The 23932-nt window shown below is 37.9% G+C and overlaps 1 protein-coding gene across 1 annotated transcript; it reads right to left on the bottom strand.

Annotated features, from left to right (window-relative positions):
* Nucleotides 1-1559: 1559 nt before the first annotated feature.
* Nucleotides 1560-19738, bottom strand: LOC311087995 (SH3 and cysteine-rich domain-containing protein 3). The gene is made up of 13 exons (XM_084121600.1): nucleotides 19551-19738; nucleotides 16480-16534; nucleotides 16321-16399; nucleotides 16091-16247; nucleotides 15094-15191; nucleotides 14940-15000; nucleotides 13211-13308; nucleotides 13067-13133; nucleotides 9772-9818; nucleotides 7975-8066; nucleotides 7789-7840; nucleotides 2223-2360; nucleotides 1560-1848 (listed from the first exon to the last, which is right to left on the bottom strand). Exons 2-13 carry the CDS (start codon nucleotides 16494-16496, stop codon nucleotides 1750-1752), a joined length of 1005 nt encoding a protein of 334 aa, XP_083977726.1. The 5' UTR covers nucleotides 16497-16534; nucleotides 19551-19738; the 3' UTR covers nucleotides 1560-1749.
* Between the last annotated feature and the right edge of the window lie 4194 nt (nucleotides 19739-23932).

Genomic DNA, 23932 nt, shown 5'->3' with positions numbered 1-23932 from the left:
GAAGTTGCACCGATCCGTCTGTCAATCTCCCGTTCCATCCTTCCCTCACTCGTGAACGAGAAGTGTGATCCTCCTGTAGTTGGAACACATCCTCCGGTCCTCCTTCTTAAAAAGAGGGACCAACACCCCGGTCTGCCAGCCCAAAGGTACTGTCCCCGACCACCACGCGATGTTGCAGAGGCATGTCAGCCAAGACAGCCCCACAACATCCAGAGACTTGAGGTACTCAGGGCGGATCTCATCCACCCCTGGTGCCTTTCCACCGAGGAGCTTCTTAACTACCTCGGAGACTTCAGCTTGGGTGATGGACGAGTCCACCTCCGAGCTCCCAGCCTCTGCTTCCTCAATGGAAGACATGTCGTTGGGATTGAGGAGATCCTCGAAGTATTCTTTCCACCGTCCGACGACATCCCCAGTTGAGGTCAACAGCTGCCCATCTCCACTGTAAACAGTGTTGGTAGGGCACTGCTTCCCTCTCCTGAGGCGCCGGATGGTTTGCCAGAATCTCTTCGAGTCTCTTCCCAAGCCTGATTTTTTGCCTCCACAACCACCCAGGCTGCAGTCCGCTTGGCCTGCCGGTACCCGTCAGCTGCCTCAGGAGTCCCACAAGCCAGCCAGGCTCGATAGGACTCCTTCAGCTGGATAGTATCCCTTACTTCCGGTGTCCACCACCGGGTTCGGGGATTGCCGCCTCGACAGGCACCGGAGACGGCTACAGCTCCGAGTGGCAGCGTCGACAATGGAGGTGGAGAACATGGTCCACTCAGACTCAATATCTCAGAAAGTGTCCCACATTACCAGAATTCTGTCTCGTGAGGCGCTTGACAGTAGCTGAACGCTATGTTAGCTTGTGTCACGAAGTCGCTTTTCAATAACTCATGGGTAAATTTCAATGATCAGCAGCCACGTGCTTAACGGCATAGCAGGCTAACCATGGCAAGGCAGGAAAAAACTTGGGAAGGCACATTAGCAACAGCCATCTTAATGACCAACAATAGTGGCGAAAAAAACTAATCCTCGAGTTAATAAACAAAGCACACTTCATCCATCTTGTTTACTCATCACTTCAATGGTTCTGACTTCCTCTTTGAAAAGAGTAGTCAATAATAAAATCCTACCCACAAACACAACAAAAGACCTGATTTTTTACCTAATACAGTAGTTGTCTGGGTCATAACATGTTAAAGAATATCAAAAAGACATTTTTGTAAGCTTGTATACTGCTGCAATAAGTTATGTATTGGGATATGTGTTAAAAAAAAAAATGTTTATTTAACTTTGTATGTCACATGTTCACACTTTGCTTTGTTTTCATTTAACTGGTGTGTAAAAAAAAAAAAAAAAAAAATGGTGTTCCTACACAATATATATATAAGGGATTGTCTGGGATTACTATGTGTTTTAGTTATTTGACCTAGTTTTCAGTTTGTTGCTATGGTTTCTCTTTGATTTGGTTATGTTACACCTGTTTTTAATGTGAGTAATGTATGCGTCACCACAAAGAGTTTTAGACAATACTAACTTATTTTTGCAGTTCCTAATAAAAGTACTGGCCAACTAATGAGAAACTTTGTTTTAATTTTCTCAGCAAACATTTTTATTCATATATAGTGCTTGGTAAAAGTTACATTTAGACCCTGTGTACAAGCCAGTGAGGTCAGATTTTGTAATTTATCTCCTTCTGTCTCATTTATTTCTCTGTCCATTCTTGAGCTTCACATATTTTCTTCATTAATGAATCTCCATCATTCAGAGCTCCAGTAGTAGGTCAGCAGGGAAGAAGCCCAGTTTACGGCCAGTGCTTACTTTCAGATATCCATTCACCTCTTCTCCTTTCTTCACCACAATCTACAAAGCAGAACACAGTTATAAATCTGAAAAAAATCAATCGGTGATCAGTCAATAAACTGCCTCTTAAATACATTTTGATTCGGTTCCTTTACGCTTAAGTACAAACATTAAATAGGCAGACCAGATTTTTAAATTATCATACAGGACATACAGAGGTATTCCAGTTGAATTATTCAGGGGAGGGGAGAGGAGCACATAAACACATTTGCCATTTCTCAGGTTTAGCCCGCTAAATAATTTGAGAAGCTGTTAGCAGTAAGACCTCAACAGAAAGCAGCTGGGTAACTCTCCCCAACACTTTAGAAATAATAGTGATCCACATGGCAATCACTCATCCCTCTTCAGTCCTCACCACACAGACACACACTGACCTGATCTTTCTTCAGGGTAATCTGGCCCATCTCTCTGTTTCCCACGAAGGAGCGTTTCACTTTATATACCCTCTCGCCTGCTCGCACCCTGATGATGTAATTCATGGGCAAGTAGCCTGTCTTCTCACCAATCTTACCCTTTGAGACACACATAGACACAGTTTAAAACTAGTGGGCTAGTGTTTACTTTAAAGCCTAGATCTGAAGCCCTGCTCACAGAGACCCAAATGTACTGCAGAGTTTAGTTCCAACCCTAATCAAACACACCTGAATCAGCTAATCAAGCTCTTCAGGATCACCTGAAAAATCACAGGCAGGTGAGCTGAAGCAGGTTGAAAACAAACTTTGCAGGAGTGAGTTTCCCAAAAGCATCATTAGCCAACTATGGTCGCAAGTTCCGTCGTTTTCAGCATAGTTCAACAAGTCTGTGTTTCCCAAAACCTTTTATATTGCAAATTTCAGCATTGCAAAGTTGTGTGGTTGGATTGACAGCTCTCGACCAGTGGTTAGAAGAAGTTTCTTGTTTGCATGACATGTGGACTTAATAAATCATTGTCTTGAGCAAAATAAGCAAGCTGACATTCAGTACAATCTATATCTTTTATTTCGAATACATATATAATTTGCGTTTTTTATTTTGTAAAAATAATTAAAGCACCGTTTTTGATGAGTGTGCATGTGTGCACGTGCTCTAGTACGCAAGAACGAGCCTATGATTGAATCTGGAAATAAAGCAAAATAACAGATAAAAATGAGAAATTGTCTCAGATGCCATGTCCGTAATTTATAGCAAAACATCTAGCATTAATTCGATCTCAAAGAAGTTATTACTCCACAACCTGCGTGACATCATTACCAATGTGGTTGAACGACAAATTTGCGACAATATACAGTTTCGGGAAACAAGCGAGACTCAAGCGAGATCATTGTGGTTTGCTGCTGCGATGATCTCATGTGAGTGATAGTTTGCCCCGCCCTTGCCCCAGTAAACACTTCATTAGAGAAGAGAAGTCATTCCAAGAGGGAGGGAAAGTTATTTTGATCGAAGATTACAAGGGAACATGAATTTTTGGAAAATTATGTTCACGGATAAATGATTTATGAAAAAAAATACTGCAGTATTTCAACAACAATAGTCAATTTTGATTTCATGATGATTTTAAAAGGTTTCAAAAGCTTTAGGTTACTTGCGTAACCCTGGTTATCTGATAACATGAGTGAGGTATCTCAATAAGTGAAGTGCCTCTGGTATGACGAATCATAACAAACCATGACAACACGATTACATGTTTCTAGCATGATGCTAACATGATTACCATGTTGCTAGCACATTTTTACTTGTTTTTATCATGTTTTAACCCTAAGCTAATTGCTATTAGCATGTAGCTATTCATTGCTAGCATGTGTAGCATGTTGGAAGTCCTGTTTGTTAGCATGCGTCAAAAGAGCCAACCTCCATCTCTATTGTCTGACAAATTCATCAGAATCAGAAAGAGCTTTATTAATGTTTCTACAAAACACATTTAATGAAAAATAAATAAATAAATAAAGACAGTAAGGTTGTGTCAGAATAAACATTTACATATTATGAACATATGTACAGTATTATGGATAATATGAATAAATAGGAGTGAATTTACAAGACTAAACAGTGGGAGTATTGCACTAAGAGAGACATTGGGAGGCGTTTAACTGTTGAAAGAGGAGATTTCCTGTAGGAAGAAGCTGCTCCTGTGCCTAGATCAGGGTTCTCCAACCTACAGAACAGTAGCTCTCCAGGAGCAGAGTTAGAGACCCTTTGACTAAATGTTCTAGTGTCCAGTGTTTTAAGACATTGGCTGGACGGTAACAGGGTCAGGGTGAGTGGATTCTGTGATGATTTTACCGGCCCAATTTCTCACTCTGGAAGAGCAGAGTTTAATAGGAGCACCAATAATCCTCTCAGCAGTCCGGCCTGTCTGTTGTAGTATTCTTCTGGTTCATCTACAAAATTAGACATCAGATTTGGTAGCTGAACCAAACCAGACAGTTATTCAAGTGCAAAGAGCCAACTCTGTGACGACTGAGTAGAACTGGGTCCCGTGGCAGGTTCAACTTCTTCAGCTGGCGAAGGAAGTACAACCTCTGCTGGGCTTTTTTCACAATGTAGTCTATGTGGAACTCTAACTTCAGGTCCTGTGTAATGCATGTGATAAAAGCCCTTTACCATCATACAGATCTCTCTGTTCCTTGGCCCGCCTGCTGTGATGGCCAGTCAATGGAGAGTTTTGCTGCTGCACTCCAGCACATATCAAGTGGGTTGAGCTCCTGAACGGGCACCCTTTGCTCAATGCGCTGCCCGACTGGGAGGGATCATGTCATCTTCATTCTCCTTGAGCTTCCTCATCAACTCCTTACTTTCGCTCTATTTAGATTCAAAATGGGGAGGCAGTTACAGCAGGAAATCGATTAAGCCAGTCAACGGCCATTTTCTTTTCTCTCTTTCCTTTCCCGTCCTTCTCCTTGTCATGAATCTCCCTCCTTCTTTGTATTCCTTTCTTTGTCCCCCCCTTTTTTATATAATAAATGATATCAATAACATTATACTTTCAATGCTTTACACTGTTACACATTCTGAATCTGGAGATATACAATGTGTGGGTTTAAGTATAAAGCCACTGACCCGGAGAGAGTGGTCATGAAACAGCTTCACAAACAATCTTTTCAACCTCATAAAATCATTATTTCTGTGATACAATAGTTCAATTTATCATAAAAGTACTGAGATAAAAGTTTAAAGTTCGCATATAAACACTGATGTCTGCAGTAGCGATAAAATCAGAGTAAATCAGCTTTTGATAGAAACTTGGCGCTTAAAATAACGCATTTATCGATTACATTGTTTCGCCACTAGGTGGCGACAAGTGACTTAAAAAAAGTTATTTGTTATTGAATCATTTATTCAAGAGAATGTAGTATTGTATGATGCTTCTGAAATAAAACTCAGAAAGATGTGATGAATTGTTTTTGTAAATATGACTCATCTTATACATCATGTACAGTCTGTATAAGTGTATGATTTAACTTTTCCCCATGGTCTAGTGTTTAAAAAAAAAAAAATCGCAATATGTTGCAATATCGAATCGCAATACTTGTAGAATCGCAATTCTTAAAACAATCGCAATACATATCGTATTGGCACCCAAGTATCGTGATAGTATCGAATCGGGAAATAGGTGTATCGTCCCAGCCCTAATACATATGTTCATCTATATTGCTTGTATGCTGTTTTTATGTTTGTTTCTTTGTTTGTTCATTTGTCTACTCTCGTATTATGCAATTATAAGTTTTTCGTAAACTAGCTTATTTGTCTGATACCTGCATTTTCAAGATCTATATTTGCCTATATATCAGTGGTTCTCAACCTCTCCTGCAGGGACCCCCTGACAGGCCATGTTTCTGTTTTAACACTGAAATGGCACACCTGATTCAATTAATGAGTAGTTATTAGAGTAGGAATTAGTCAATTAATCAATTAGTCAACTACTCATTAAGCCTTTAATTAATTGAATCAGGTGTGCCATTTCAGGGTTAAAACAGAAACATGGCCTGTCAGGGGGTCCCTGCAGGAGAGGTTGAGAACCACTGCTATGAAGAGTTCAGATGCAAAAGCCTCTAAATGCCATCTGAAATTTTCTTATAGAATGATCATTTTTATCAAGCTTGTATATTTAAGTTCAGTAATTCCACTTAAATGGCAATTAATAGGTAATCTTCATTGCCATTTAAAGGCACAGAATGTAACTTTTTTGCTTTAAAAATAGCAAAAATCACTATATCTATGTTATATATATTTTTTAGTTGTGTACTTACATTATCCCGACTGTCTCCAACAACTTTCAAACCAGGAGAAATTTGTAATTTAATTCGAGAAACGTCCCGTTTCTTTATTTCCGTTTTGTCGCCGTCAATGGCGTCATATCCGCGGGGAAACCAGGGACAACCTGGTTTCCGCTCGTACTGCCATAGCAACCAGAGCCCTCTGATAGTAACCAAAGCGACTGACGCGGACAACTTTGTAGTTCGCAATGTCTATTTGCACGCTGTTGTTGCTTCGTTCAAACATTATGGACCATGGCAAGCAGACTTTGGATAAAAAAGGAGAACTAAAACGAGAATCAATATCAGCGCGGTGTTTTCGAGATGCCGAGAGCTCCCATAGACAGTATATAAACGAGAGCTCCACGTCCGAGACTTCGACCGCTCCTACATGTACTTTATTAAACAGGTGAGCACATTTACATAAAACTAATCAATGTTATATAGTTCAACAATGATAAAATGTCAGAATATGATCTGTATGTTATTCTAATGTTGATCTAGCTTACTGCTAGTCTCATACAGACAAACTAACACATACATTTAAACACATTCAAATGCAGTTTAGTGTGCTAGTGTAATGTTAGACCAAGTGAAACAGCGCTGCGTTACCTCACAAATTTAATTTGTCTAATAAACTGACCTGTGAGTAGTAACTCTGCGTGTAGTTCGGTAGAATGAAATGTCCATATTCCTTTTATATCCGCGGGACTCGGGTCGCGTGTGGAGCTGATAGCTGTCTCTTAGCAATCCCGAACTGCTTCATATCACAGTCATGATAAAAACATAGATGTATTCAGTCATCCATAAACATTATTAGATCGGCCGGCTTGATGTTGACGACAAGATCCATAATTCTTAGCAAATGTTGCGTCATCAAACTACACCTTTGTTATTGTAAATAGGTTAGCGACCCCTAGTGGCGAAAAATTCCATACTGTACGTTTAAGTGAAATTATTGAATTTAAATATACGAGCTTGATAACAAAAATTTCAGATGGCATTTTTTAGAGGCTTTTGCATCTGAACTCTTCATATGTTTTTTTGTGTTCGTACTTATCTGTATTGCTTTGTTTGCTTAATACAAAAAAATAATAATAATGTGCACTCCATGTGCGTGAAAAGACCGAGGTCTCCTTTATTCGTTCCCATTCTCTTGTAAACTGCGTAACATGGTTTTATCCATTCAATCATATTTGTGTGAGACACAAAAATTATGTAGTGTGAGAAGAAATCAAAAGGGGATGGTCTGAAGGAAATTGAACACAAGTGATCACAGGAGATGAATTTGAAACCTTAGTAATAATAAAATGAACCAATAATGTTCTAGCACTGCATGTTTCTTTGATAAGGCTCAAAGAAACGTTGTACTTTGTGTTGAGGAGACTTCTGCTTAGAAATCTCCCAGTCATTACACCAGGGCTGGGCAACTCTGGCCCTCAAGATCCATTTTCCTGCAGAGTTCAGCTCCAGCTCTAATCAAACTCACCTGGACAAGCTAATCAAGGTCTTCAGGACTACTAGAAAGCTACAGGCAGGTGATTGGGTTCATGGTTGGAGTTGAACTCTACAGGGAAGTGGATCTCGAGGACCAAAGTTGCCCAGCCCTGCATTAAATGTATGGAAGAGAAAAACTGTACTCCTGACTCACTCATGTACTCCTGTACTAACCTTAACTTCTGATAGCAATCCACCACAATGAACTCACCCTCCACCACTCCTCATTAGAGTCATCCAGCACTGTGATGCGATCTCCTGGACTGAAACACACACACACACAACACACCTGATCAGGTTTAGAAATTAAACCAATTAATGAAGCATTTATGATGGTTTTGACTGCATGAATGCGATGACTAAATTGAAATATTAATAAATATGTGAATAGACTCACTGGAAGTCTAGGTCATCTTTCTCAATGGCTTTGAAGCGATACAGAGCCATATAATAGTGAGACTGACTGAACGTCTGCTGCTGCTTCTTGTTCTGCGAATCAAACACAGTCTGTTAGAGGGTTTTATTTGCCTCTTTCATGGACAGCGACAGAGAAGTGGGGGTGAGATCAGGAACCAGATTCAGATTCGGTTGCAACCTGTTAAAGAGTGTGCACTACATGCCAGAGCACATGTCCCACAAAGTCTCTTGCAATTAAAAGAATTTAAGGTACTATACGGTTATCCGGACCACACGTGACCACAACCGCTCTTGGTTGGTCGTAACCCCAGTGACGGGTAGGTTTAAGGGCGGGGTTGGGGTAGGTCATCACATGTGGTCCGGATAACCGTATAGTACTGAATTTAATTGGATTTTTTCCCCCAATGGAACTAAAAAATTAGGTTTCAGGAAATCGGTAAAGTTTTTTTTGACAGTGAGATGAGCGTCTACTGTTTTTACACAATGCTGTCAAACGTAACTGACCTATCAAAATATGCATTTAGCTGTTTTAATTAATTATGCAGGAAACATTAAAGACATATCCAAATACAACAGTATTGTGTTATTATTTCTCTGAATTGTGGTCAATAGAAGTCTGGTTATGACATGGTTGTCACAACAGTGTGGAAAAAAATTAAACTTTACTTAAACTGTTCAGTGAAAATGTGCATAATTTGACTCGGATCATCTTTAGACCATGAAAACAGGCCAAAGTAATCAAGTCTTTGACCACTAGGTGGTGTTGGTCCCAAGCTTCTCAGTTTCTTCCAGGACATGATGGCCATGTAACAGAGAAAGATTTATAATAATATGTGTTTTATGGCAAAATACAGGATTTTAGAAATCAAAATGATCTATTAGAGACGCTAAAGGGTTTGAGAGATATTTTCTATGTTCTCTATCAGTCTGCCTTATTTCAATGATTGACACACAAATTACATTTGGTAAACAATAGAAGCTTATGCACAAGAACAAAGAGGTTTGTTAAATGAGGAACAATCTTCTGTGATTACCATATGTGATGTCCTATGTGTGTCATTCTTTGTTTAGATGTAAATAAAAACCTGTTCATCATATAAAGTGATCATATCTCTTTACAAGACTTATTTTAGATTAAACTGCTCGATCCATTTGGATTTGTTTTACAATTCCTTTATAACCTTTTTGGATCTGGTAGGTTTTGCTTAGCTAGATTTTCAAAGCCTCTCAGGTTTCATTACAAAAACTTTCATTTGCGTTTCGAAGATTAACCAAAGTCTAATGGGTTTGGAACAACATGTTGACAGAATTTTCATTTTGGGGTAAATTATCCCTTTAAGTCTCTATGAAATTCTGGTCTCTAGATATAGCTCAGGTTTATAGGATTTTTTGTCTTTTAGAAAAGAAATAGCACACCTCTCCTCAACAAGCCACACAATTTGAGGTACAAATCATGCCCATAGCACAAATGTTGTAGTGTGAGTTATGCACTATAGTTTAGTACTAGGGGTGTGTTCATATCCTTAACCCATCATATAACCAATAGTATTAGTGATACATGCTTTAACAAGCACCACTATTGACAACTAAAACTACCCAACAAACACCATTTAACAGGACAATCTGAAGGGCACACACGTATACACCCAAACTCATGAGGGAATCATAAGCTGGAAATAGAAACTTTGAAAATGCTGCATAAAGTTGGCAAACCAGTCCATGCAACCTTTGCTCCTGTCCTTGCAACTTTTTTGACATTAGTACAGCAGTATTTTACCTTGTCATCTGCTGCTGTTTTGTCTTTCTTGTCTCCATCTTGCTTTCCTAACAATAAAGGATAAAGTGTGCCCATTCAACATGTCTTTTTTGGAGTTAATGGATATAAAGAGCCAATATACTGTAGATTGATTCAAACTGTCTTTGTTTCCCACAAAAAAAAAAAAATCAGAATTAACAGGCCAGTCTCATATTGTGTCTCAAGTTAAGTGAGTAAATGGTGACTTGTCATTTTTTGGTAAAATATCCCTTTAATAATTAACAGAAAAGAGGGATCATATAAAATTGCATGTTGCTTTGGTAACACTTTATTTTGATGGTCCCTTTTGAACATTCTGTTGGCTATAAGCAACTACATGTCAACTAACTCTAATTAGAGTATTAGAAGTCTGTCTGCTTAATATCTGCAAACTATTAATTGTGATGATCCTCCAACAGACATTCAATTGACTGAGTAACTTTGAAACTACATGTCAACTTATTCTAACCCTAACCCTACCAGTCTACTAATATTCAACTAATACTCTGAGAGTTAGTTGACGTGTGTTAAAGAGACCATCAAAATAAAGTGAAACCGTTGCTTTTTATTTAGTACTGCCCCGAATAAGTTATTTTACATAACAGATGTTTACATACAGTTCACAAGACCAACAACTAAAAAAATATAAATAAATAATGACCCTGTTCAAAAGTTTAGATTCACTTGATTCCTAATATTGTGTCACTGCATGGATAAAGTACTGCTCATCTGTGGAAACAACGGAAGGACGACTCAGTACCGAACTCGTGTGCAGACAGAGCACAAATGGATGAGCTTTTGGAGAGAAAAAAAAACATGGAGTCTAAAAGAAAGTTCTAGAATTGAATAGCAAAGCATTTATGTTCCTTATATGGTCACACACCGAACCTTGTTATTGGTTGATGCAGATAAGTCATCTGAGACATTTGTCAGCTTCTTTGGTCTGTTACAGCAACTTTACACTGTTCAGCTCCATTGGACCATTCTCATAACCTAGAAATCTAGACGTACCCTAGCGGCAGCAAAATTTATTTTGCAGCCAGGGTAGTCTAGCAACTCTCCGTTGACTTTCGAGCTGGAAAAACCAAACTCTAGTCAGACCAATCAAATCGTGTATAGAGTCGGTGGACGGGCTTAACATAATGACGGCAGAGTTGTGACGGTTCTGCGTGAATTCCCTGCTACTTGAAAACAGAGAATGGCTGCTGCTGGTGAACAGCGGTCTTTTGAACAGAATAGATGTATCAAGAATATACCAGAATATATCAAGACGTTTACAGTGAAGGTATTGCCAACAACCAGGTGGGAGAGTAGTGTTGAAGTTGTTAAAGCTGAAGGTATTGACTGCTATGAAGAAGCAGGTCAGAGAAATGGGATGCAGATTTGGGAGAAGAATTGGAAGGATCTGCCAGTAGCTGCAGAGATGGCCTTTTGTGGTAAGTACCATTGATCCTGAAGAGTCCCAAATATTTAGGAAAGAAATTAAGACCGTGTCAGAATTCCCTCAGGAATGTCAAAATGATAGATTCAAAGGAGCTTTCGCACCGGAGGAGCATTTTCATGGTTCCTAGAATTATTGGCGCAAGTATCCGGATTTCGGGCGCGTTCGCACCGCAAGAACTAGGAACGATTTTAGTTCTAGGAACTCCTTTTGGAGGAAATAAATGAGGTCCTACTTCAGAGTCGGGTCTAAACCAACACTATAGGAACTACAGTGACATTAGTGTTTGCTCATTGGCCGAACGCACGCGAAACACTAGCACCCGCCACTTTTTAAAAAGCCTCGTAAACACAGATTATAGCCTATATATTTACTCCACAAACTAACTCTACAAACAAGGAAAACAGTGATAGACGAGCCTCTCAACCTTTACGCTGAGGAGAAAATCCAACACAACTTTGGACCAAACAAAACATGTATTTCTCCTCAGCTAGCAAGATTGGAAATGGTAGCTAGTTCCTATAACTGAGTTCCTATAACTACCCGGTGCAAAAGCCCCTCATCTCAGGGAAATAGCAGAGAGGCTTGAGGTGGAGATGAGCTGGCCAGAGGGGCATCAGAGAACAACACTTGGACCGTTTGAGGATGAAGAAACACTGAGAGAGCACTTTCAGTCAACTGAAAAGAGATTTTTCCTGCCCTGGTCACATTGGATTCTCACACATGGAAACCTATGTGCTGAATTATTCCTCTACTCCAGGTACTAACACTGAAAGAAGTTTTGTGCCTCAAAAAGTGCTTTTTGATCTGAATGGTATTTGGAAAACACTTTTTCCCCACAGATTTGTCCCACCGTCATATTAAGTGTGCTATTTGGGACAGGGCCTAAGTTTTAGCCCGACTGCAATCCTCTCTTGACCAGGGACTAACACCCTCTGACCTCATCATGGACCCTATAGACTATACTTACCTACAGACCACATATTTTCCCACAATACATACTGAAAACTTAAGTTTCAGCTTGGCTGCCTTTTATCTATGGCCCTTTCCCAAATGGCACACTTCATATGCACTTTGTTCTAGTGAACTTACAATGGCGGCTGCGTACGTGTGTCCGTTAAGTCCACAAGAGCGTAGGGTGTCCCAATTGTCATTTTAGTTTTCAGAAGAGCGCCCCCCTTTGCAGTCAATATGCGAATCCCTCGATGCGCACTTTTGCCGAGCTTCTTCCCGACAGTCGAAGCGGCATTACATCACGAAAGTGTGCACTCGTAGGAAGACCGCGAGTGTTTCGGGTGCCATTTGGGACAGGGCCCTTGTACTCAAGGACCAGTGCTGTGACTGTTTTGAAAGAACAAGAACATTTGTGTCTATTGTTTGAAGAAAATCATTTATATTATTTGTATGAAATGAAGAGAAAATTAATCTGTTTAGGAAAATCTGACGTGTTGAGGAGACATTACTTGTTTTGAGAGAACTTTCCCCAGTCTCTGGAGAAATGTGTAAAGAAAACTACACAAAAAATTGTAAACTCCCCTTCGCAAACAATATTCCATTTTCAAGGAAGATATATAGAGTAAACCAGCATATAAATTCTACAAAGTAAAAGCCACAAAACAAAATTGATTTCATTTGCCACCTAGAGACTGCAGTTTCAGCAGTAATTTAAATGAATGAGTTATTACCCTAAATTACTGTTGCAAGCTTGATGCGAAAACATTTTTCGAATCACATGTAATTCGCAGTCCCGTGGATTCCTAATAAGATGACTGCATTTCAACCACGGAATTTCGCTGTAAAGGTAACAAACAATAAGCAACTCCTGGTTTAACTTACCCTCACCAACCTCTTCATCCTCTTTCGGTTGTTGAGCTTCCTCTTCCTCCATCATCATCATCATCATCTAATGAAAGGAAGGATGTTCATCACATTCTTCATAGAAGTGAGGGATTATTCTTAAAAGCAGAACATGTCACTTACGTTCTTTTTGTCTTCTGACCCTTTCTTCCTCTCTTTGTTGGCCATGATCACACCCACTCTCAGTGTGTCAAACACCGGATCAGTGCGGTTCTGCTGACCTACACATGCAATTTAAATTCTGTAAGTATCGTTTCAATGTGTTCAGTTTATTTTTATAGATTTCATCATACAGTAATTTTAACATCATTTACCCTCACAATAATCTTCAAACATTGTACAATATAGACATACGTTATTTTATCAGACATTCAAAGATTTAATTCTGTTATGTGTACCAAATAGTTACAGAAACATTCTAGACTTTCTGACTAGCACATAATTGTCTGTGCTAATGTAGGTTGTTATACAATGTTTATTTGTTATATTTGCATGCATTTGAGAGCACTAATGAAACCGCTAGCACTCCTCCCTAAAATATTTTTTTTCTTGGTTATGCAAACTTTAAGAAAACATTTCATTTTAGTATTCTTTAAAAATTTTGGGAACATTACTTTTAAATGTTCTATAAACATTCTGAAACAAGTAGTAACATTTAAAAAATGTTAGCTGACCGTCTAACTACAGGGCTGCCAACTCTCACGCATTGAGCGTGAGACTCACGCAATTGACACTTTTCACACGCTCTCACGCCACACATCCATTTTCTCACGCACAGAAAAATTGCGGAGCAAAGAGGTACTTTTAATATTAAACTAATTCTCAGCTCTTCGATTCCGTCAATTCTATTACGAAATTCAGACAAAAATACGTTTGGCGCTTGTAAATGTGACGTGACAGATCGCTGAGCGCCTCAGTTCAAGTGTACGTGAACCGATCACCTGTTACTTTTTTATTTAAAGATGCAGTACAACTTACCGAAAGTATACATAATATCGACCAATTAGTGTTTTTCAACCACAGAAAGAGGTCAGTATAACAGCAGGAGAACAATTATGTCACATAACGTTACATTTACCTCAGGAAAGCCATTTAATGACCATAGCATGTTAATTGAATAGAAAAAAATAGCTAGAGAGGAGATTTTGCTGAGCACTATATTATATATTATATTTTTACTTATGTCATTAAATAATTGTTATTATAACAAAAACTGCATTATATTTAATTTAATTTGTTATTTTTAACCTTTAATAATACCAGCAGATTGGGCCCTCTATGTTTACAGCATTAGGTGAGATTGTTTTTTTAAATTAATTTTAGATAAATTTTTGTCAAGCAATAATAAAAACTGTATCCTACCAGTCATTGTACAATGTAAACATTGTAACATGTTGTCACTAAACTTCATAAAATTCTATTTAGTTACCAAATGTTTTGACAATCACAATTACACTTATCGTGATGCAATATTTGTTTTTACATACCCCCCCACCCCCGCCAAAAAACAAAACAAATCTCACTCCAAGCTAAACTCAAAAGTTGCCAGCCCTGTAACTAAAATGTTTCAGAAAACAATTATTTGAACAAATGTCTGAACAAACTTTCTGAACGGCACTGGTCAGTCACTGAGAGAACATTAGTTCATAACTTTGTGAGAACCATTATTCAATATTTCGAGAACGTTCCTGTTAGCTGGGTCAGTTCTGGGTTCAGCACATGCTTGAAATTCCCAAAATACTTTGATTGGATTATTTGTTTCCCTTCTTTGTTTAAACTCTGCTTGTTTAATTCATTATCACCAAGAGTATTTTCACGTCAAAAAATAACTTTCATTATACATTATACTCACCGGGGTTATTGATCTCTTGATCATAGAGAGGAGAACTATATGCCCGTCTGAATCCAGGAGGCTGACAGGAGGAGAGATATTAATGAAAAGATGAAGCTGACAATGTGATTGTTTCATATATGTATATTAGAAAGCATATAGAATATCCTCTCACTATTTTTCCAAAGCATCTCTGGAACTGCACATATGACTGGCACGAGTGGTGAATGTTGGTCTTGCAGTTTTTGCAGCGCAAGGCAAATTTATTATTGACTGAAAGAAGAGGAACAGGAATCAGTAGATCAGTATTTTTTTTTCTTGGAGTATCGCAATAATATCGTATCGCGAGATCGGTATCGAAATCTTGACATGGTATCGTTACATCCCTAGTTTGACTCACACCCGCTTCCTCTCACTCACTGAATAATGAATAATGTTGGTGCTTATGTCCTGAATTTCAGCGCGGGGTTGCGAGTATTGTGCATAATTTCAGTCATTCCCGCAGGTTTTTCGCTCACACCAAAAGCACGCGCACCGCTGATCTATATAAGTGGCGCGCACATAAAGCTGCTTCTCAAACAGCTTGCGAGTACCACAATTATTTGTTCAAGGTATCAAAGTATTGTGACAAGCCTATAGGCATTACATTAAAAGTGGAAAATTGCGTGCATATTTAAAAAATATATTTTTTCAAATATTTTTAATATTTAAAAATTATTTGCAAATAGAGATGAATACATCAGCTAAGACTGCCTGCACAAACACAGATCATCGCCTCGTTGTCATAACGAGAGATAGAAGAACATAATAACATTACCTTCCAAAGGATCTCAATCTCAGGAAAATGGTTTTACATTAACTTAGCGAATGTCTCCGGAAGTGTGGATTATTTGGTAAACCAGTTTCAATTTGACACAGGCACAAACAGATGTTAACGGTAAGATACGGACCAGATGGTAGTGCCATAAAGTATAAGCATGTTAACATACGTGTCCTTTATCCCTTTATCCCATTGGATAAAGACACGACTGCTTTACTGACTCCAGTGGAAGCAGAATATACAAGAGATAGAAAAAAAATCACTATATGGATATTACACACATAAAATGTATTCTTGTTTTTGGAGAATGTTTACATTTTATTAGCAATGATGGAGTGAACTGTGAACTTACGAACAATCATTCGTGCGCAGACGTCACAGAACTTGGGTTTCTTGCAGTAGTGGTCCTTAAATTTGTGTGGTTTGTCATTGATCTGGATCACTGGCTCAGGCGTTGGAGGAGGAGGAGCCTCTTCTTCCTCCACCTCTTCATCATAGACAAAATACACCTGAGGAGGACAGAACGTGAGATGTGTGTCACGTGACACACACACACACACAGAGAGAAACTCACACACGTACAGTGTTGTCGTCCTCCTTTACGACATTGTCTGGCGCCGGAGGATTGTCATGAATATCCAGCGAATCTTTATCCTCGAGTCTGAAACACAATCAGGATTTAGATAGTTACACACTTATATAATGTTCCTGAAAGACGGTATAATCTGTGGAAACACTCACTGGTCATATTGAGCCATATATACAGCGTCTTCAGTCCGTCAGCAGAGCTCAGCACCTACACAACCACGACACATTAGCTGGTTTTATGAATAAAACTTTCAAAAGTGACGATATTAGTAGTCAAACTCAGTGATGGAGAGCAATAAAGTATTTTAACTTTGTTACTGACTGTAAATTTTCTACATACCAAAGTATAATATCATACTTTTTACTCTACTAAAAGACGTTCTTAACGCAAGTTTGGGAGGAGCCTAATCATTCAGTCCTGTCAATCAAAAAAGAGAAAAACACTGAAAACACATTAACATCTCACTGAATGAACAACTTTATTGAGCTTCATGACATAGGCCCACTCCCGGTTTGCTCACTATTTTCTGGTTATTTGTGTTTACATGTCTAACTCCACTTTAAATGAGTGATCAGAAGAGAGAATAAATCTGAATATTACTGTGTAATAAATATTTATACTCTAATATTAAAGGGGTGGTATAATGCCCTTTTCACAAGATGTAAAATAAGTCTCTGTTGTCCCCAGAGTGTGTGTGTGAAGTTTTAGCTCAAAATACCCCACAGATATTTTTATATCGCATGTTAAAATTGTCACTTTTTGAGGATGAGCAAAAACACCGTTTTTGTGTCTGTTCCTTTAAATGCAAATGAGCTGCTGCTCCCGGCACAGGGGGCGGAGCTTCATGAGTTTACAGCTCTGATTACCTCACACACACACGCACTGAAAATGTCAGAAACTGTTTCAGCCTTTTATGTTCAAACCGGAGTCAGACAATGATGGAGAGACTCAAGAAGTGACATGTAGAAGCAACAGGACATTTCTGAATGGTTAGTTGATGAATTTATGCAGCTTATGTGTTTTTATCTTTTAGTCATTGATTAGCATATTCTGTCTTGATAATTTATAAATTGTGTTCCGGGGGCGGGGTTTATGTAAATTTTTTTAGGGTTAGTGATGTCACTAACCCAGGAGGAATGTCCTATAGTCACAGTCTTGTTGTAGTCCTTATAAAGCAATTTCTTTAAAAGCAAATATCTCCCTTTGCTTTGAACTTTGAGCGTTGTAACTTTGCAGATGTTGTTTATGCTCAAACAGCAGCATTACACACTAACTAAAGTTAGAAAAGTGAAATCATAATCAACCACCCCTTTAATAATATTCTATCTTAAAAATACAGTGGATTAAAAGTTTTAAAACTTTAATTCAGACAAAGCCAATCCGAGAAAGCAATGGATGGTTAACACTGTAACTGCATTTCACCATTACTCTTCATAGCGGATGTCTTAGCAAACATTTAATCGCAGATCATAAAATCACAGAAGGTTCAAAGCCATTAAGTGTGTCAAAGAAACAACTACACACTTTAAACAATGTTAAAGAGAGGATTGAGAGATCTGACGAACACACACATCACCCTTTCCTATGATTTATTAAATGGATGTTTGAATCTCTATTTTGTCTATTTGTTTCATTGACAAGTATCACTATATGTTAAACAGTAAATGCATTTTTTTTTTTTTTTTTTTTTTTTGCTATATGTAAAACGTAGATGCAATGCTGCCAATGATAACAGGGTGGTTTGAGATTAATGGAATATGTTTAGCAGGATTAAATATATTTTAGTCTCTTCTTCCAATTTGTAATTTTTATCAGCTGCTTCATTTTTAATGTGATTTAGTCAGAGTAAAAGCACGGCTAACTTGTTAATAAATGAAATCAATATTTGACATTTATAATAGAAAAGTCATTGCAATTGTATGGTAGAATTAATCATCAAATAGTTTATTGTTTTAATCCACTGACCTAAAAAGTAAAACTTAATTAATAAATCTCTGCTTGTAGGTGTGCTGAACGTTGTTACCGCCTGTTATGACACAATAATTCAATCAAATTCAATTCAATAAACTTAATTAATCCAGAGGGGAAATGTACACGTCACAGCAGCTTATACCACACAGTAATTATAATAAATAAAAATGATTAACAAAAACAACCATTATTTTCCAGTATCAGTTCAGCAAGGCATTATGATTATATACAACCAAAAATCCAGTGCCATGTTCAGTGTATAGGCTAAAATCTTTTTTTTTTTTTTTTTTTATACTATATGTATGTTGTCACCACATGTTTACACAAATTTGTATTTTTTAAAACATTGTATGGTATATTTTGCTATTTTTACTTGTTGCCCACATGAATGATCAATAACTGATATTTTAGATAGCTATCAGAGGAAAACAGTGTAAAGTTACAAAGAGATTTAACTTTACTGTCTAACAGCAAACTAAAGTCTGGCTTACAAGTATCAGTTATTTATATATTTATTCACGGCTTTTAGTTGAACTTTTAGGGTCCATTTCTCATTATTAACAATGACTTCTGCCTCAATAAACCCCTTATTACTGCTTATTAATAGTTAGTAAGGTAGTTGTTAAGTTTAGGTATTGGTCATGAATGTGGTCATTAATAAGGCATTAATATATGCTTTAAAAGTACTAATAAACAACCATTATACTAGTGATATCCATGCTAATAAGACACTTGTCAATAGTGAGAATTGGATGAATTGTTACTGAACTTTTCTTTTTTTGTAATTGAATTCCTGGTCATTAAATGTGTGGTAACTGTTAGTTGGTAAACATTACATTGTTACATTATTTTGCAATAAAAAGGGGTTTTCCCTCAGAGCTTCTTATGTTCTTCTATAACTGTATAGACAACAAACAAGTACAGCATATTGCAGAAGTTTATGTATCATAACATAATCAAATATTTGTCCAATCAAATTTTAATTTAAAATTTTAAGCATTTTAATTTCACACACACACACACACACACACACACACACACACACACACACTCACTTCTATTTCTGGGCTGGAAACACTATCTGAGTCCAACAAAATTAGTATCTCACTAGGCAGAGTTACAGAGGAAAATATGACGGATGTTTTTTAGATTGCATATAACAAATATATTTCAATAATCACACTTAAATGCACACATTCTCAAAAGAGTAGTGAAGCATGTGACCTCAACTAAGATGATTAAATATACATACCTGTTAATGATGATTTGCTTTACTATAATCTGATGTCTTCAATGAGTTTTCAGCCAGTGAGATGTTGTCCTACAGCATGTTTGCATTAGATTTATAAGTTAATCTGAACTCACTAGTAACCAAACTGGTCTGAGCTGAGGAACAAACACTTGCATGTACGTGTGTGTGTCACTGTGAGTGTTTTAAACAGATGGCAGATGACGAAGAGTAATAAGACCCTCTCTCTCTCTCTCTCTCTCTCTCTCTCTCTCTCTCTCTCTCTCTCTCTCTCTCTCTCTCTCTCCCTCTCTCTGACAGACATGCACAAATGTAGTCAGTTCAAGTCATTCACAGATTCACTGCAGGCCTGTGAGTTTGTATGCATAACCGGATCTGTAACAGAGAGGCCAGAACAATAACGTGAGAATGTGTTATATATATTTAACATAAAACAAAACAAAAAATGCACTAATAGATCAAATCATAGGTTTTATTTTAAACAAACTAATTACAAAAGTCTCTAATTTTGTTACAAGCAATTTAATTCATTTATTTATTTCAGTATTTTAGTTCTATTTTTGTATTTTGATGCCTTCATTGGACAGGACAGTCAGGAAAGCTCGGGGGGGAACTCGGGTCGCCTGAGGCATAGTTGCGCTATATTTGTCAGAGAGCACTAACTTTTTTAACTTATACTTTCTACAGAATCAGACATGTAGCATCATTTGTAATTATACCTTCATCAATACACTGTAAAATTAGTTAAATGTTAAAATTACCGTAAAATAACGGCAGCTTTTTTTTGCCAGAAATTTACAGAAAAAAATACAGTAGCAACATTTTACGCTTTACAGATTTAACTTAAAAAACATATTTAATTATCTGATATAATGTTAACTTCCCAACCTTTGAAGTACTGATATCTGTTTTGTACCTTTGTAATACACTGACAACCAGCAAACACAGTTATTCACCGTATATACAGTGAGGAAAATAAGTATTTGAACACCCTGCTATTTTGCAAGTTCTCCCACTTAGAAATCATGGAGGGGTCTGAAATTGTCATCGTAGGTGCATGTCCACTGTGAGAGACATAATCAACAAAAAAAAAAAAATCCAGAAATCACAATGTTTGATTTTTTAACTATTTATTTGTATGATACAGCTGCAAATAAGTATTTGAACACCTGAGAAAATCAATGTTAATATTTGGTACAGTAGCCTTTGTTTGCAATTACAGAGATCAAACGTTTCCTGTAGTTTTTCACCAGGTTTGCACACACTGCAGGAGGGATTTTGGCCCACTCCTCCACACAGATCTTCTCTAGATCAGTCAGGTTTCTGGGCTGTCGCTGAGAAACACGGAGTTTGAGCTCCCTCCAAAGATTATCTATTGGGTTTAGGTCTGGAGACTGGCTAGGCCAGCCAGAACCTTGATATGCTTCTTACAGAGCCACTCCTTGGTTATCCTGGCTGTGTGCTTCGGGTCATTGTCATGTTGGAAGACCCAGCCTCGACCCATCTTCAAAGCTCTAACTGAGGGAAGGAGATTGTTCCCCAAAATCTCGCAATACATGGCCCCGGTCATCCTCTCCTTAATACAGTGCAGTCGCCCTGTCCCATGTGCAGAAAAACACCCCCAAAGCATGATGCTACCACCCCCATGCTTCACAGTAGGGATGGTGTTCTTGGGATGGTACTCATCATTCTTCTTCCTCCAAACACGTTTAGTGGAATTATGACCAAAAAGTTCTATTTTGGTCTCATCTGACCACATGACTTTCTCCCATGACTCCTCTGGATAATCCAAATGGTCATTGGCAAACTTAAGACGGGCCTTGACATGTGCTGGTTTAAGCAGGGGAACCTTCCGTGCCATGCATGATTTCAAACCATGACGTCTTAGTGTATTACCAACAGTAACCTTGGAAACGGTGGTCCCAGCTCTTTTCAGGTCATTGACCAGCTCCTCCCGTGTAGTTCTGGGCTGATTTCTCACCTTTCTTAGGATCATTGAGACCCCACGAGGTGAGATCTTGCATGGAGCCCCAGTCCGAGGGAGATTGACAGTCATGTTTAGCTTCTTCCATTTTCTAATGATTGCTCCAACAGTGGACCTTTTTTCACCAAGCTGCTTGGCAATTTCCCCGTAGCCCTTTCCAGCCTTGTGGAGGTGTACAATTTTGTCTCTAGTGTCTTTGGACAGCTCTTTGGTCTTGGCCATGTTAGTAGTTGGATTCTTACTGTTTATATGGGGTGGACAGGTGTCTTTATGCAGCTAACGACCTCAAACAGGTGCATCTAATTTAGGATAATATATGGAGTGGAGGTGGACATTTTAAAGGCAGACTAACAGGTCTTTGAGGGTCAGAATTCTTGCTGATAGACAGGTATTCAAATACTTATTTCCAGCTGTATCATACAAATAAATAGTTAAAAAATCATATATTGTGATTTCTGGATTTTTTTTTTTTAGATTATGTCTCTCACAGTGGACATGCACCTACGATGACAATTTCAGACCCCTCCATGATTTCCAAGTGGGAGAACTTGCAAAATAGCAGGGTGTTCAAATACTTATTTTCCTCACTGTAGTACGAAAACTCTCTTTTAATCAATTAACTGTTTTTCACCATAGCATGTTTACCTTTAACATCATGATAAATGTTCTTTACACTCAAGCCAAAATGTTACATAATTTAAATCAATATAGTTATGTTTTTGAAATTTCACCATAAAGACAGCTAAATTAGATATGAAAGTACATTTTTCAAAACATACAACTATAACTTATCATATAGGTGTCACATGGTGGTTGCAAAGTAAGTACCAAATGCAGCAGTAAAAGGTTTATCAACAATGAACTCAGGAAAACACGAACACGGAACAGAACAACCATCCAAACGCAGTGATAACAGACAACCAAACTGAACCAAACACAGGGCTTAAATACACAGGGACTAATCAAAGAAACTAACAAGTTAATTGAGGAACGGGTGACATTAATATAAATGTATGGGCAAAATGTAGGCTTAGACATTCCTGGTCCATCACCACATTTCCCTTGTCCAGCGAGTCCAGACTTGCTCTCGATGTAAAAGACCAACAGCCTGGTGTTCAAGTTCACAATAATCAGTCATGAAATAATTTGGATTCCAGGCATCATTCCATTTTTTATTAAAGACAAGGCCTCAGAGATCGCCATGGTGGACTCATTTTCACAGATGAACTCTGCAACAGGTTTGTAGCCAAAATTTATCCTGTTTTAACAACTCAAAAAAGTGGCAAGGCATATTTTGTTGTTTGGTATGTGGCATCCAGGAGAACCATGTCTCCATAACGTTTAACAAGTCTCTGCTGTTCTTTTGACAGATGTACAAATAAAAATGTGTTCTGCATGGTGGACTCATTTTTTTCACTTTTCACACAATCACCATCTTGGGATATTTTTTTATTGTCTATGATTTGGGCCTTTTCTGAAATAAAAATGTGCAGTCGGGTCATTATCTTTCCATTTCTGCAGCTTTATTTCCTAATTAAGCTGATCAAGAAGACCAGAGTACCTTCCCTTCGCTGCTAAAGACAAATGCACATGGTCTTGAATGGTATGGCTAGTTGGAAAGTAGCACTGATCATGTGACTTTGGGAAGTGTTCAGTGTTCACAAACTGCCAAAGCACCTTTTAAAGGAAAGGCACGTATGTAATTCCTAATGACACATACTCTTGAATTTCTTTCTTCTTAAAGAGGGTGTATATATCTGGATATATGCTGGAATATTGTGGTGTTGGTGAGGGTCTCAAGTGGTAAACTGATGTGAATTATTACATTTTTCTGTAGAGCTGTTTTCAGAGTGTTCATAATGATTTGTTTCCACACTTTTGAAACTCCTTTTTCAACTCTGAATTTGTCAAATCTGGAAATAAAATAAAATGCTTTGTAGGAACATAATTAATTGCAACAGTTGCTAAACAAACAAAAACAAACATGCACTTGTACATGTCTACTTAATGCATGATTCAACACTGATGATTCAAACTCCACTCTGGACAGAAATTCTTTCCTCAGTGTCGACTCCTGGCTCTCCCAGGAAGGAGATTTTCAAGGGATTGACAGGGCTTTCTGTTTTTTTACGTTTCCACAGCTTCAGACCTCTCTCAACCATGTTGTCTTGTGACACACCGATTTCAGATGTCTTTGTGGTGTTTATCTGTGCTGCTGCATGACGATCACATCTTCTTCACTGTAATAAAAAAATATATTTTATGACCTTGCAATGCACTGTTTTGAACCAAAGCGATGAACATAGTCAGGTAGGTTACCATGATATACAGGTGCATCTCAAAAAATCTGAATATCGTGGAAAAGTAAAACATGTTTTGTAGTATAAAGTAAAACTTTCAT

The sequence above is a fragment of the Abramis brama genome (genome assembly GCF_963993115.1).
Source record: "Abramis brama genome assembly, chromosome: 8".
NCBI lineage: Eukaryota > Metazoa > Chordata > Actinopteri > Cypriniformes > Leuciscidae > Abramis > Abramis brama.
Note: the sequence above shows the minus strand (reverse complement) of the source record. Positions and strands in the feature narration are given on the sequence as shown.